We start from the raw sequence: 17,120 nt of genomic DNA, 5'->3' as shown, positions 1-17,120 counted from the left end.
TCCGTCCCATATTCTAGGGCGCAGTCCTCTAAGGCAGTACCATCTTCATTAGGAAAGTCAAAGCTGACCTTGAAGAGTCCTTGGTGTAAGTAGATGGCATGCCTTGGCCTCTTTTTGTTAAAGGACCCTGTGGGACCAACCAGCCTTTTACTGACACCTAGGACCTAAGATTTCAGTCTTTCCTAAAAGCCGTACTCTCTGGGGTTCTGAGTTCTAGATTATCTGATGTGTGTGGTAACAAATTAATGGGAGATAATAATACCTGAAAGGCCAGAGATATTTGATTATGTGATCAAAGGATGACACCTAGTGCAGATTTCTTTAGAAAAGAATAGAACTGGTACAAGATCATGGATTAGGTAAACGCTAATCCTACTGCATCCCAGGATCACACCAAAACTAGAAATAAATTATAGAACAATCAATCTCAAGAATCATCTGAAGAGTAGCTGAACAGAACCCCTATAACTAAAGATATAAAGAAGAGGCCATATCGAGACTGGTAGGAGGCAAGGAGACACAATGCATGCTCACTCAAAGCCCATAGATGGTTGTTAAATGCCAGGAGGGACCCCACAGTGGCAGAGGTCTCCCCTGAAGAGGGAGGGGTCCCAGCCCCACTCCTGGCTTCCCAGCCGAGGGGTCCTGTGTCGGGAAGAGAAGTTCCCATGGTATCTGGCTGTAAAAATCACCGTGGACTATCTAACCTTCCTGATGGGGTAGAGGGAAGCTGGAAACACAGGCACCTTCTTGTAGAACCCACACATGGACTTGCTTGCTTGCGGGCATTCACCTGGTCTCTGGTGGAGGGTCGACAGCTCTGGAGGGCCAGGGACATGCAGGGAAGGACTGAGTTGTGTGGCTGTGGCGTGAGAGCTGGAGAGACAGGAGCCACTGTCCCTGTGTGGAACCTGACACACGTGTGGCCTATAGGAGGGTACCATCTTTTCAGTGTTAAGTCCTCCCGCAAAGAGCCAAGTCCCAACCGCATTGGTCTGGTGGAATCTGCACATGCGCACTGCCTTGGTGATGCTCTCGGTCTCCGCCCCATGCACAGCTGGTGCTGTATCACATGGAGCATCTTGACTGCTGGCCCTGCCCCACAGGCTGTAGGATCTTTTTGCCATGGTTGCGGACCCTCCACAGAACAGGAAAGGTTTGCTGGGTGGTAACCCAAGACCTGTGCCACAGTGTCTCTTGGGCAGCTCTCGGGAACCTGCAAGCCTGAGATAAGAATTGACTGGCTGTGGTGTTCTCAGGCATTTTTGTGGAGTGGTCGCGGGCCCAGCACGGTATGGGAGCCAAGTCTGTATTGACTTTGTAGAAAGCATGGACAAAACCCCTTAGATTCCTGGAATCCCACCCCGCCCACCAAGAGCTGCCTGCCAGGGGTACTCTGAGCATCTGGGTGGCTGGCCCCACCCCACAAGCTGTGGAGGCCTTTTATAGGAAGGGAGGGCCCGCGATGGTCTGGGGAGATTTTGGTGGTGGCCAGTGACCCAAAACCAGTGCTGTAGCTACACTTAGGCAGCTCTCAGGGATTTGTGAGCCTGAGGCAAGTGGAGGCAAGTGGCATTTCACAAAGTGGTCACAGGCCAGGCACTGCCCCAAGGCAAGTGGTGGCTGCTGTGGTTTTCTCAGGGCACTGTGCAAAGTGGTCACTGGCCAGGCGCTAGCGTAAAAACTGAATCTGGATTTACTTTGTAAAAACCACCGGCTACGTCTCATGATTCCCTGGGACTCCGCCCCACACAGCTAGTGCTGCATCGCCAAGGGTACCCTTAACACTGGGTCATCCAACCTGGACCGTGTACCTAAGGAAGCTATTTCAATGGCTGGGCCTTTTGCTAAGGTGCCTCAGATGGTAGTCTGCCTCAGTTCACAGCGAGGCCACCCACATATACCTTCAGGTCCAGCAACAGCCAACTACATATAGCTTTGTGGCTCTTACCAGGTAGCGGGGGGCTGGTAACAGGCCGGACTGAAATTCGGCTGCATGGGAGCCCCTCTCAAGAGACAACAGAAATCAAACACCCAGAAGCCAACTTCAGACCACACCAGAGCACTTCCTGGCTAACCCCACAAGGGGTACACCCAAAGGAGGGTCTCAACAGACAGAAGAGCCCACAGGGGCAAATCCTCTGAGGGGTCACCCCCACATAGCAGCTCATACACAGTGGGCATAGACAGTCCTCACAGTCGGCCTGGGAGTCAGTCCCACCAATGTGCCAAAAGCAATCAAGGCTCAACTACAACAGAACACACACAACACAAAGGACATTTCTGGAAAACACGCACAGGAGATTAAGGAGACTGCGCCACTGGACCACACAGAACACATACTACATAAGGCCACCCAGAAAAGACTGAGAGACATAGGAGATATACCTAATACATAAAAGCAAACACAGAGAAGAAGCCAGAATGAGGAAACAAAGAAACATATCCCAAATAAAAGAACAGGAGAAACTTCCAGAAACAGAACTAAATGAAATGGAGGCAAGCAACCTACCAGAGTTTAAAACACTGACTATAATAATGCTTAAGGAACTTAGAATTTCAACAAAGAGATAGCAATCAGAAAAAGGACATAGAAACCATAAAAAAGAACCAGTCAGCAATAAAGAATACAATAAGTGAAATGAAGAATACATGAGAAGGAATCAACAGCAAATTAGATGAAGCAGAGGATAATCAGTGGTTTAGAAGAATGAAAAACAATGAAGATAGTTTAAGGGACCTGTGGGACAACATCAAGAGCAGCAACATTTACATTATAGGAGTACCAAAGGAGAAGAGAGGGAGCAAGGGATCGATAACCTATTTGAAGAAATAGTGACTGAAAACTTCTCTAACTTGGCAAAGGAAATAGACATACAAGCCCAGGAAGTGCAGAGAGCCCCAAACAAGATAAACCCAAACAGGCACACACAAAGATACATCATAATTAAAATGGTGAAAAATTAAAGACAGAATTCTAAAAGCAGCAAGAGAAAGATAACTAGTTATTTACAAAAGAGTTTCCATTAGACTATCAGATGATATCTCAACAGAAACTTTGCAGGCCAGAAGGGAGTGGCAAGAAATATTCAAAGTAATGAAACACAAGGGCCTACAACCAAGATTACTGTACCCAGCAAGACTCTCATTTAGGGTTGAAGGAGAGATATAGAGCTTCCCAGAGAGGAAAAAGCTAGAGGAATTCATTACCACCAAGTCAGTATTACAAGAAATGTTGGAAGGACTTCTTTAAGCAGAAGAAAGGAAAAAACAAATGAAGATAAAAAATATGAATAAAAAAAGTCAGTAACTATGTACCTATTAATACTTTAAATATAAGTGGATTAAATAAATGTTCCAATCAAAAGACATAGGGTAGCTGAATGGATAAGAAAACAAGACCTATGCATATGTTGTCTACAAGAGACCCAGCTCACACTGAAAGACACACACAGACTGAAAGTAAAAGGATGGAAACTGATATTTCACACAAGTGGAAATGAGAAAAAAGCTGGAGTAGCAACACTTATATTGGACAAAATAGACTTTAAAATGAAGACTATAATAAGAGACAAAGAAGGACATTACATAACAATAAAAGGGTCAATCCAACAAGAGTTCATCACCGTAGTAAATATCTATGCACCTAACATAGGAGCACCAAAATTTATAAAGTAAATATTCACTGACATAAAGGCAGATATCAACAGTGACACAATCATAGTAGGGGACTTTCACACCCCACTGACACCAATGGACAGACTTCCCAGAAAGAAAATCAACATGGAAATAGCAGCCTTAAGTGACACACTAGATCAGATGGATTTACTTGACATTTTTAGAGCATTTCATCTCAAAGCAGCAGAATATACATTCTTTTCAAGAGCACATGGAACATTTTCCAAGATAGACCATATGTTAGGCCACAAAATAAGCCTCCATAAATTTAGGAAGACTGAATTCATATTAAACGTCTTTTCTGACCACAGTGGTACTAGAAATCAATTACAAGAAAAAAAAATGAAAGCCACAAACACATGGAGACTAAATAACATGCTACTAAATAGCAAGTGGGTCAACAGTGAGATCAAGGAAGAAATCAAAAGCTACCTTGAGACAAATGAAAATGAAAACATAATGACCCAAAATCTATGGGATGCAGTGAAAGCAGTCCTAACAGGAAAATACATAGCAATGCAGGTCTACCTAAAGAAACAAGAAAAATCTCAAACCAACAGTCTAAATCTTTACAGGTAAGGGAACTGGAAATAGAACAGCAAATTAAGCCCAAAGTGAGTACACAGAAGGAAATGATAAATCTCAGAACAGAAATAAATGAAATAGAGACTAAAAAACAATACAAAAGATCAATGAAACCAAGAGCTGGCTTCTTGAAAAGATAAACAAAATTGACAAACCTTTAACCAACCTCATAAAGTAAAAAAGAGAGGACCCAAATAAATAAAATCAGAAATGAAAGAGGATAAGTGATAACCAACACCACAGAAATACAACAAATTTTAAGAAAATACTACAAACAACTGTACGCCAACAAAGTGGAGAATCTGGAAGAAATGGACAAATTCCTAGAAGCATATAATCTTCCAAGGCTGAATCAAGAAGAAACAGAAAATGTGAACTGACTGATTACTACCAAGAAATTGAATCAGTAATCAATAAGCTCCCAACAAAAGTCCTGAACCAGATGGTTTCACAGGTGAATTTAACCAAACATTCAAAAAAGGATTAATGCCAATTCTCAAACTATTCCAAAAAATCTGAGGAGGAAAGGCTCCCAAGCTCATTTTATGAGCCAATATTACCCTAATCCCAAAACCAGATAAAGATATTACAAACAAACCCCTTTAGACCGATACCCCTAATGAACATAGATGCAAATATCCTCAACAAAATATTGGCAAACCAAATTCAGCAAAACATTAAAAAGATCATATACCACGATCAAGTGGGATTCATTCCTGGTATACAAGATTGGTTCAATATCTGCAAATCAATTAATGTGATACACCACATAAAATGAAAAATAAAAATCATATGGTTATATCAATAAATGTAGCAAAAGCATTTGAAAAAAATCCAGCATCCATTTATGAAAAAAAATTCAGCAAAGTGGGAATGGCAGGAATATATGTCAACATAATAAAGGCCATACATGACAAACCCAAAGCTAATATCATACTCAATGGGGACAAGCAAAAAGCATTCCCCTTAAGATAAGGAACAAGACAAGGATGACCATTTTCACTACTTTTATTCAACACAATACTGGAAGTTCTAGCCACAGCGATCAGACAAGAAAAAGAAATAAAAGGCATCCAAATGGGAAAGGAAGAAGTAAAATTGTCATTATTTGCAGATGACATACTATATATAGAGAACCCCAAAGATCCTACAAAAAAACTATTAGAACTGATAAATGAATTTAGTAAAGTAGCAGGATATGAAATTAGTATTCAGAAATCAGTTGCATTTTTATACGCCAATAACAAACTATCAGTAAGAGAAATTAAGAAAACAATCCAATTTACAATTGCATCAAAAAAATAAAATACTTAGGAATAAATTTAACCAAGGAAGTAAAAGACCTGTACTCAGAAAATTATGACATTTAAGAGAGAGATTAAAGAAGATAGAAATAAATAGAAACATATACCATGCTCATGGGTAAGGAGCATTAATATAGTTAAAATGTCTATACTACCCAAGCAATATATACTGGGGGTGCCAAAAAAATTTATACACGTGACTTGTATTCCTCTTTTGTTATTGGTATTTATTATTACAATCTTAATACAGTTTTAGCCTTTCTTAAAATGTGTATAATTTTTTTGGCACCCTCCATAGATTCGACGCAATCCCTATCAAAATACCAATGGCATTTTTCACAGAACTAGAACAAATAATCCTAAAATTGCAAGACCCCCCCAAAAGCCATGGAAATCAATAGAACAACAAAGCTGAAGGTATCACGCTACCAGATATCAAATTATACTACAAGTCTACAGTAACCAAAACAGCATAGTACTGACATAAAAACAGACACACACAACAATGGAACAGAATAGAGAACCCAGAAATATATCCATGCCTACATGGTCATTGAATCTATGACAAAAGAAGCTAGAATTTACATTGGGGTAAAGACAGTCTATTTAATAAATGGTGCTAGGAAAACAACAGATACATGCAAAAAAAATTTTTTTTAAGTGGACCACGTTACACCATATACAATAAAATCAAAATGGATTAAAGACTTCAATGTAAGACCCAAAACCATAAAACTCTTAGAAGAAAATATAGGAAGAAAACTTGCAGACACTGCCCTTAGTAATATTTTTACTGATGCATCTCCCTCCTCAGGCAAGGGAAACAGAGAAAAAAAAATGAATAGGACTACATCAGACTAAAAACTTTTCACAGCAAAGGAAACCATCAACAAAACAAAGACATCCTACTGAATGGGAGAAGATATTTGCCAATGATACATCTGATAAGGCGTTAATATTCAAACTTTATAAAATCTCATACAACATCAAAAACACAGTCCAATTAAAAAAATGGGCAGAGGCCATGAATAGACATTTTTCCAAAGAGGACATACAAATGGCCAACAGACAGGAAAAGATGCTCAATGTCACTGATCATCACAGAAATGCAAATAAAAACCACTATGAGATACCACCTTACCCCGGTCAGAATGGCTATCATCAATAAAGCAACAAACAAGTGTTGGCGAGGATGTAGAGAATAGGGAACCCTTGTGCACTGTTGGTGGGCTTGCAAATTGGTGTAGCCACTATGGAAAACAGTACGGAGGTTCCTCAAAAAATTAAAACTAGAACTACCTTATGACCCAGCACCCTGGGTATTTATCCAAAGAAATCCAAAACACTAATTCAAAAAAATATATACACCCCTATGTTTATTGCTGTGCTGTGCACAATAGCCAAGACATGGAAACAACCAAAATGTCCATCAATACGCAATTGGATAAAGAAATTGTGGTACATTTATACAATGGAGTATTACTGTGCCATTACAAAGTATAAAATCTTACCATTTGCAACAACAATGGATAGAATTACAGGATATTATGCTAAGTGAAATAAGTCAGACTGAGAAAGACAAATACCATATGATCTCACTTATGTGTGGAATCTAAAGGCCAGAATAAATGAGCAAACAAAACAGAAATAAACTCATAGATCCAGAGAACATACTGATGGCTGCTAGATGGGAGGGGGTTTGGGGATGGATGAGAAAGGCGAAGGGGTTAGAAAGTACAAATTGGTAGTCACAAAATAGTCACAGGGATATGAAACAAAGTATGGGGAATATAATCAGTAATGTTGTAAACACTATATAGAGTGTCAGAGGGTACTGGACTTATTGGGGAGACCACTTCATAGATTGTGTAGATGCCTGACTACTGCACTGTACACCTGAAGCTGATGTAGAATAATACTGAACGTCAACTATAATTAAATATGTATGTAAATATATTGGATTGTTGGAAAAGTCATGACGCATTTTGCAACGAAAAATAGAAAAAATACGTCATGACTTTTCCGACAACCCAATGTGCAGATTATATATAGTCCCAGGATGTAAAGTACAGCATGGGGAATATAATTAACAGTACTGTAATAGCTATGTAGGATGTCAGAGCGGTGGTAGTAGTAGTAGACTTGGTGGGGTTATCACTTTATGAGGGGTGTAAATGTCTGATCATTATGTGGTTTTCTACACCTGAAACTTAAAAAAAAAATCGCTGTGCAGCTGCATTTACACTTTTTTCAATATTTAACACACTCAATTGATTTTTTGGGGTAAAGCCAATAGAGTTGAATTTCCATTTCCTCTGGAGGACCCTGAAGAAGCCATGTCTAAAGTTTAAGTATCTGGAAACAGCAACTTAGAACGAGATTGCTTCTTCAGCCATCACTTGTGTCCTTGCCAGTTGCTATCACAACACTTCTCATTTTCCAACTGTAGAGAATCTCTTGTTTCACATTACCAAACACAATTTACTTGGCCCTCTCTATAGCATACTTTATGCAACACATTACTACAGCTGTTTTATATGTAAAAAAATTACACAGACATTTCTGTGCATAGCACCTGGTACACAGACCAATTCTTTAATGCCTGCAAATTCTTTTTTATAGCAATAGCAACAAGCGAAGCAGGACAAGCACCACCATATTCTAACATGTGGACCCTTTATTGTCTAACTGATATGAATCAACTAAGTCGCCCATCACCGCCACCTGCTCCTGGGCCTTTCCCCCCAAGCAACCCTCTATTTACCTAATCCTAATGATCCACAGTTTCTGCAGCATCCACCGAAAGTTACTTCTCCAGTTTATGTGATGATGGATGACGGCAAGAAGACCAGTGCCCCGCCTTTTATTCTAGTAGGCTCAAATGTTCAGGAAGCGCAGGATTGGAAACCTCTTCCTGGACATGCTGTGGTCTCCCAGGCAGATCCCTTGAAGAGATGTGCTGCAGTCCAAGTTCCCATTGCAGTTCCTGCAGATCAGAAATGCCAGAAACACCCCCCCAAACTCCAGAATGCTAGTGCTCCTACAAGTGGACAAGATGTCCCCAGGCCACAAAGCCCAGCTTTTCTTTCTGTTGCTTTCCCAGTAGAAGGTGTCGCCAAAAGCGGTTCAGGGTCTGGCGACACACATGCTCCCTTAGGAAGTTATGGCATTGCTGGAGAAATAACTGTGACTACTGCCCATGTTCACAGAGCAGAACCTTAAAACTGGCAGGTATTTTCCCTACCATAACATGTAGGAATTTTCAGCATTGTGATTTGTTGACCTGGGGCTGAGATATTTAAAAAATTGAATTGAGATATGCAGTGAGTTGGGTATATTCTAATTTGATGAGTTATTGTCTCCAGCTTCCTTACCACCAATTACTAATAAATGCACAGCCGTGTATTGCACCATGATGACTCACACCAAGGATTTGGTGCCTCCTACGGGAACCAATCAACCAACCGCCTTTGAATACCTTGTTCTGTGACTAGCCATGGGAGATGCTGAAGGGGGGTGGATTCAAAAACAAAACCCAAAACAAAAAAACATTCTTAGTGTCACTGGAGGTTCATGGGATGTCCAAGACAGGACTGAACCAGGAGCAGTGGTGACCAGCTTCTGGTCTCCACGCAAGAAAGAATTCAAGAGCGAGACAGACATAGGGACACACGGGGAGCTTACTGAAATGAAAGTACATACATGAGAGAGGGGGAAGTGTGGGTGAACTCAGTCCCGCACAGGAAGTCCCTACTGGAAGTTTTTATCCCTCCCAGGGTAGGGCTTGGTGACATTCCATTGATGTACCTCCTCAGTTTCCCGCTTTTCTTCCTTATTTGGTTTCTCCAAAACTGTCATGGCAACAGATGCATCCTGGGAGTCATAGTAACTCAATGCAAATAAGATTATAATGACATTAACATTAGCCAAAGGTCAGGTCCAGGGCATAGGGATTAGCCTTGCTGGATGAAACTGTTTCTTGTTTTCCTCCAGCTGCAAGTGTCAGATACAGTCACTTGCTACTTGTGTAACTCTTGAGGCACCTCAGTTGTATCCTGGAAAGGGTGGTCAATTTCCTAGGCTACTTATCCTGCCTCTTTAAAGTGGGAATTTACCATCTAGTTGGCATGTTGAAGGGGTAGGGAGGAGCAGAGATAAGACGGTAAGACTTCATAAGAGCCGGGAACAACTGGAGAGCAAGGTAAGAGATTATCCAATGAATTATAGTAAGAGTTTGTTTCCCCTTAGAGTGAATATTTATAGCAGAATAGACAGATTGGAAACACATTAAAGAGCTAAAAAGACCACTGGAATCAACTGTAGATACGCCAGTTTTATTAATCATTTAAAAAATTTTCATTCCACAAGTAAATGCGACGCACTGCACTAGCCCTTCCTCCCCCACTGGTGTACAGGAGAGCGAGCAAAACACAGAGCCTACACCTTAGTGGGGTAGATGAAGAAAAAGGAAATGAAACTGTGTTAAGTATTATGAAGAAAACAAACAAGGTACTGATACAGGGCCCCCTTTCCTGGGCCCAGATGTAAACTGATCCGTGAGTATGAAAGAAGCCAGCCTTGCGAAGAGCCCACAGACAGAGTGCTAGGGCGGGAAAGAGCATGGGAGTTTGAGACACCGCAAGTAGGCCAACATTAAAATGGCTGGGAGGAGCTGGGGGAGAGCACGTAAGAGGAAGCTGGCGACCTGAAGAGGGGACCATAATTTAGGGTCCCTATATACCAAGGAAAGAGATTTGGACTGAAAGTTCAATGAGGAACCGTAAGAATGGTAGATCCTGCTGGCTGCTATGTGGAAAGCCCGTCAGGAGGAGGTCATTACAGGAAGTGGGGAGACGAGCTAAGAGAATACCTACACACCAACGAGCTCTGCTACTTAAAACATTTTGTGGGGATTTCAAGCTGAACTTCTGATGGACAAAAGCTAGATTTCATTTACAGACAGGTTCAAGTTACTATGTTTATGGAGACAACTCTTAGTTATCAAACTAGTTTAAGGCCATGTGCATTTACTTATCCCTTTTAGACTTTTAGTGAAATTGTCAAAATGGCTGTTTTCAGCAGGAAATGCTAGGATGTGTTAGTGCAAATACACTAACTGATTAGTTAAGGCCTTAGTGCCAGAGAGCAGGAGGGGAGACTTTGCATTTCTGATCTACTCATTTCACATGTTTCCTTTCATGATTAAATTTAAACAATTTGCTGCTTACATTATTCTCAACAGATGCCGAAAATGAGGCTGTTTGAATCAACGTTCAAGGTGGAGTCTGCCACTAAGTGTAATGTATCAATAAACTTCATGCAAGCATAAAATCTTGCATTCTTGCTGATTTTGTAATTTAGGAGGTATACAAACAACCAAACACAAAAAGCCTTTAAATCTTTCCAGACTCATGACAATGGCATTTTCCAGCTCTTGTAACACACTGTAAAAAAATAACCATCCCCACTCTAGCTTTTCTCGCCAGGTATTTCTACTTGATAATTCTGTATTTGGCATTCACACCCAATGAAGAGCAGCACCTGGCTATAATACCATATGCATTTCCCCAGAGAATACTTACTAGTACCAACTGCTTACTTACCACTGTGCAGGCCAGGCAGCTGGTATCTCTTTGGCCCTGGGGACTGTGGCACCACAAGGACTTCTTTGTAAGGACAGTCTTGATAATTTAGGATAGCATGAAGTGGCAACTTTAGTACATTTGAAAGTTTAAAAGAAATCACAGGGCCGACCAAGTGGTGCATTGGTTAAGAGCTGGCTTGGGACACCAGCTCTGAGCAGCAGGGCCTGGGTTCGGATCCCACATGAGAGTCAGTGAGTGACACTACCCTCTACAGCTAAGATGGTGAACAACAACAGCTCAACCTGGAGCTGGGCTGCCATGAGTCTGCCGGCAATGGCATAGGCTGCAGCCCCTGCTGCAGTGGGCTGCCATAAGCTACCGTGTGTGGCCGACAGCCAGCATGAGCGGCCAGCAGCCGGTGTGAGCTGCCAAGAGCCACCGTGAGTGGCCTTTCAGAGGCCGGCGACCGATCTGCCTCACCTGGGAAGAGCACAATGATAATACCAACATGGGCCAGTGAAACGTCCTCCACAACTAGACTGAAGAACAAAAAGGACAGCAACTTGTCTGTTCCCCTTCCCCTGATTCCCCAGTGCTGTTCCCCTCCTCCAATTCCCCAATAAAATCTTTAAAAAAAAAAACACACACTTTTTTCCAACATTCTAAAGCCTTTATTTAGAATCAGGTAGATTATTTCATTATAACACTTGTGAACTTCAAGACAGCAATTAAAATAATTTACTGGCAGCTATCTAAGGCCCCTGGGAGTAATATCTGAGGCTGGGGTTGAGTGGATAAATATAAGATTAATGTACCCCAATTAATGGGGCAAAGCTACTGTACAGTAGGTCTCCATACATACTTTAAGTACACAGGTGCTTTGCAAACTTGAAATGCATAAGACCTCCTGTTATATAGTTTGATATTTATAATACATACGTAAGTGCAACTTAATTTCTCTGGTGGCACTTGCCACTGGAAGTTGAAGCATTTAAAAAGGTCTGTCATTATGTAATGATGGTGATTAAAATCTATTTCTAGGGCATTTTTGTGTATTGCTACGTTTTCATACATATTTTCAATTCAAACATGTACAATTAAACACCTCTTAAATTCTAATGACACTGATTACAGAATTGTAAAAGTCAATTCAGAGCACTAATATAAACTGAAAAGGTATATCATTTGCTTAATTCTTTAGAATTTTCAAATCAGGAATATCTGTTCTGAATATTCAGGCATTTTTTCGTTTTGGAGGTGGGAAGGGGTAAAATTGAGCAATTAGTTAGAAGAAAAGCCATCTTATGGATGTAGACTCTACAAAATGACATAACCTTCTCTGCATTTGAGCACATAAACATTGTATAGGAGAATTCTAAACATTTCAAAGCTACATCTAAAACATTCAAGCCTGACAGCATAAAATATTCAAAATAACTTGATTTGGGATTACTATATAATTTCATAAAGCTAAAGTTACATTTAGGTATAAACCTTCAGTAAATATGGCAACAGCAACCATAGAAAGCATCTTTTCCAGTTCTCTAGCAGTTTCTCTTCTCTATAAAATAGTATTTCAAATAAGTATTTGGATAGCAAAATTACCCATTTTCCATAAGACTCATCACCAATACCACCTTATGCCCTACTTTTGTTGGGTGAAATGCAAGTTATCAGTGGGTTTTTTCTTTCTTTAAAAGATGAGTAGAAATAAGGAAAAAAATTTAAAAACATATTTAAGAGTTATTTGTAGATTAGCCAAAAGCCCTGACTTGTCTGCATTTTAGTAAATGTCAGGCAAATTACAGTAGTTTCTGTCCCAGTAGCTGCCCGAGTAAAGCCAGTCCTGTGCTCCGTTGTAGGGATTAGGACCTTGATGGAACCACCTGTTTGAAGAGAAAGGACAAGGTTTATAGGGAAAACTTTAAAATCACAGGGTACCTGCGCTTCACTAATTTGCAGTATTTCCCTACTAAAGCAATTCATTCTGAGTTAAGGATTTCCAAAGGGGGTGAAGAACTGATAGCACATATGTAGAATAATATTCCAAAACGTATAATGATACCACACAAAAGGTTTATGTATTTTCCACAGCATCCAGCACTACTAAACAGAAGATCTTCTGTCCAGTATGGTTGCTAGAACCAATATTTTTGTCTAATTATTCATCCTTTAGCCCCATTCCTGATCTTCTGCTAAAAGGCTTTCTTTAAGAGCAATTAGGAATAAGGAATTAGAATAAAGTAACTAACTTTTACAACATGCCTATATTCATGTATAAGGTGCCTGGTTCAGAAGACATGCCCCCCAAACCCTTAAAGCTCTGTTTTGCAAATGAGCTGAATGATAGAGAAGTTGAATAACTTATCCAAGCTAATAACTGATATCAAACTTGTTTGATTTTAAAGATCATGGCTTTCTGAATATAGTATGCCACACATAATCCACTGAAATTAATCTAGTCTAAATCTTCCTGGGTCTCAATTTTCTCCATGCTAATATGGATTCTTAGGTTACATCTTAGATTTTTAAAATCCTAATCTGTCTTATCTAAATCTAGAAAGAGCTGCCCTAATCATTTTATTGCACTATAAAAAAAACATGTCATCCATTTCCTACAGTCCCAGCCTTCTTTAGATAATAGAAATGCAAAATTACTTGCTCAAAAGGTTCACAATTAAATTTGTGTAACATTTTCTAAATATTATTGTTTTCAGAGTAACATTTATGAAAACACAAGTAAATTACTTCTAAAAATAAATTACTTCTAAAAATATTTAACAAGAGTGAGGTTAGATTTGTTTGATAAGTCCCATTTATCACTACAGAAGCATTAAATAACAACCCTGAGAGAAAAAAGAAGAAGAAAAAAAAAAAACCATTTCAGATGAGGCTATTTCCTTGAAGGTTCATATAGGAAATGCCCATTAAGACCAAATTTTCTAGAACATTATTACATAAATTATTTAGCTTTGGGGACTTTTCCCTAACTAGAAAAATGTAAAAGTCTACTTTAAATGATCAAGATATATATTATTCAGACTTTGGTAACCAAACTAGAAATATATTACAGAATAATTATTTGATCAAAATCATAGAATTTTTGTCTAAAGTTATATAGTTATGTTCCTTTCGGTCTCAAAAATCTAAACAACAGAAGCGCTTTTGTAGTCAGGCCTAGCAAAGTCAAGCACTTCAGAAAAGCAGGCAAATCAAAATCAGGGTAATCAAAAATAATTTCAAAAATAAACCAAGCTTCAGGCCCTACGCCACAGGATTTCTTCCTTCCATACAGTGTAGAGAAGGAAAAAGAGTTACAATGATACATTTCACAGAATAATAGATTTAATAGCAAAGGGTGTTATCTTATTCACATAGAAGCATAGTTCTCTAAAGAACATGTCTGCAAACCTCCCTTCTTGGGTGTCACTTATGCTTGGGGAGAATTCTAACACTGCACTAAAGATGAGTACCTTGGAGTGATGATCTGATGCAAAGGATTAGGGTTTCTTTCAACTTCTAGTTTTCCTGTTAGCAATCATGTCTGGAAACCTCTGCTACTATCATCATAATCCCTCCACATACAAAAAAGTCCAATTAATTTATCTTTCTAAAGTCAAACATTTTAGAAGAGCACAGGTAATAGGAAAGAGTAGGAAGGTCCTAAGAGGATAACTTTGCTACCTTTCATTCAATATTTTTGAGTCTATAGTGTCCGTGGGTCAGTATCAGTGAAAGAACATTCCATAAAATATTAACTCTGCACAGTGCTCATATTGTGAGGGGAGACGATGTCATCAATCTTTTTTGCCTCATCACCCACCTTTCCTCTTCTTCCAATCTTGTGTTTTTCACCAGTCCCTCCACCTCTTCCCCATACTCGTTAAAGTCTGTGAGCTCCTCTAGGAAAATAGGTCAGGATCACGAGCAGCCATTTTCATAAGCAGGGACCACAGTTTATGGTCTGAAAAATGCTGCAGCCTGAACTCTCTTCAAGTGAGTGGAAAAAGCATTAGCAGGAATGTCAGCTTTTAGTGTAGAAGAACTTGGGACAAGTTACAGTAAATTTCTGAGTTTGATTTTTGTGAAGCTAGTTAGCGCTACATAGAAGAAAAATGTTCCTTTACAAAAGTGACCCCACTACCGCCCCTACTCGAACTGAACCAAGCTAGCCAAATATACAGGGATGGGAGAAAGAACCAAGTCAGTGAATGTGCAATCTTACCACCACCGGAAGAAAAGTGCTCAAAGCACTTTTTTTTTTTTTTTTGACAAAGGGTCGGTAGGATCACTTTAAAGATCGATTCTAGATAGTCATTTAAGAACTGGTGCTACAAAGCAGCTATGGAAGGAAGCATGCGTAAGGCTCCAAATTAGAGCTCACAAATGTAGCTGCTGGCTTTTATTTTTCAGGTGACAACAGAACAGTTTAAAGCTCTGCTTCCTGAATATTAAGACTTTATCTGACAGTAAAAATTCTTCCTGGGCTTTGCACTTACACTTATACTTGAAAATGTGACCAGAAAAATAAGAGTTAATAATTAGAAATATAGTGCAAAAGGGGGGTTCTATGCAAAAGAGCCTAGAAATAACGAAAAAATATAACACATCTTTTCAAAAGGGATCACCATAAAGCAATGTGGCTTTGCCTGAAGGATTAATGAAGGTGGAGGTTCTAATCACGGGCCTTTGGCTTACTAATTGTATGGCCTCGCACAAGTCCCTTACTAAATGAAATACACTCGCATTTGGTTTCCTCCGGTACAATGAAGGGATTTCTCAACTAATGGTTTTCAAACTCTGTTACATGGAGTTTATGTATGTGCAGCGGGGGAGAAGGTGGGAGTGGCCAAGGCCCCACCCCTAAGCCCTGGTCCAACCACCGCAGCTCTGTTTGCATGTGTTCTATATTTGCAGGTTCTTTATGCATTCATTGGCAACAAAGATGTTAATGCTAACATAAACCACTGGACTAGATGATATCTACGGTCTCTCTGCATTCTAATAATTATCTTTCTTTATGATGCAAAAGGGCTACCAAATAATATTTGCTGAAATGCTTGCAAAGTTCTGTTCATATTGGCTCTAAAATTGATTTAATAACTGAATTATGGGACAATGGTTTCTATTACCTGATACAAATATAGGAAATGTTTTTATTCTATTCTTATTTACAAGAGATTCTATTACTCAATAAAGTGACTACTAAATAACTCCCGATCCTTAAAAACTTTCAAAACTTAGAAATTTTATTGCCCTTTTCTATTTCTAAATGGAGTCCAGGATGTTCCTTTATACAAATCATATTTCCATGACATGTCAAATCTCTTGTGTTTGGAAGAGTAAAGGTACTGTCTAAATATCCTTGCTACAAGCTATATACCCGGGGCGGGGGCAGGGGATGCCAAAATAATATATACACATTTTAAGAGATGTTATCTATATATTTCTTTTCAAAGTTGAGTTATGGTAGCAATGTGTAGTATGATGTTCACTCAAAAGATGGTGTTAATCAAATGAATGCCAGTGTCACAATGTGACAGGCAGGACAGTCAAAGAAAATGGCGGAAGCACCGTTGTCATTCAAAGACTGCAAGACTGTTTTGAAGTGGTATTTGAAATCTGAGAATGTTGTGGAAGTACAATGACAATGGAGGTATGAGTTTGCAACAGAATCTCCAACATGCCTAACAACTGTATGCATCTGTGATAAGTTTGAGATGCATGGTACTGTGTGAATAAATTAAAATGGCATGCGCAGTGATACAAATGGATTTTGGTCAACATTGTTCAAGCAGTAATTCACTGTAATCAGAAACGTCTGGATGCTAACCATTTTGAGCACCTCTTGAAATTGCAGAAGTGAAACGTAACTTGTATTCATCTTTTGTTATTGGTATATTATATATTGAGTATTACAATTTTCAGTTTGTTCGTTTCTTAAAATGTGTATACATTTTTGGGGGGT

The 17,120-nt window shown here is 39.5% G+C and overlaps 2 protein-coding genes across 8 annotated transcripts in view; one reads left to right on the top strand and one right to left on the bottom strand.

The window, feature by feature from the left end:
• The window catches only part of CABYR (calcium binding tyrosine phosphorylation regulated), a 75,295-nt gene extending 64,397 nt beyond the window's left edge, over window positions 1-10,898 (top strand). Inside the window, 2 exon segments of the mRNA XM_019656151.1 lie at window positions 8,190-8,308; window positions 8,310-10,898. Of these exon segments, the coding sequence (XP_019511696.1) occupies window positions 8,190-8,308; window positions 8,310-8,789 (599 nt within the window). The 3' untranslated portion in view covers window positions 8,790-10,898.
• Window positions 10,899-11,800: 902 nt separating this feature from the next.
• OSBPL1A (oxysterol binding protein like 1A) overlaps window positions 11,801-17,120 on the bottom strand; it is a 222,336-nt gene continuing 217,016 nt past the window's right edge. For all 7 annotated transcript variants that reach the window (XM_019656152.1, XM_019656153.1, XM_019656154.1 and 4 more), the window contains one exon: window positions 11,801-13,038. In XM_019656152.1, coding sequence (XP_019511697.1) covers window positions 12,936-13,038 — 103 coding nt within the window. In that variant the 3' untranslated portion in view covers window positions 11,801-12,935. The remainder of the gene's footprint in view (window positions 13,039-17,120) is intronic.

The sequence above is a fragment of the Hipposideros armiger genome, unplaced genomic scaffold, assembly GCF_001890085.2.
Source record: "Hipposideros armiger isolate ML-2016 unplaced genomic scaffold, ASM189008v1 scaffold_255, whole genome shotgun sequence".
NCBI lineage: Eukaryota > Metazoa > Chordata > Mammalia > Chiroptera > Hipposideridae > Hipposideros > Hipposideros armiger.
This window is presented reverse-complemented; position numbering and strand designations above follow the sequence as displayed.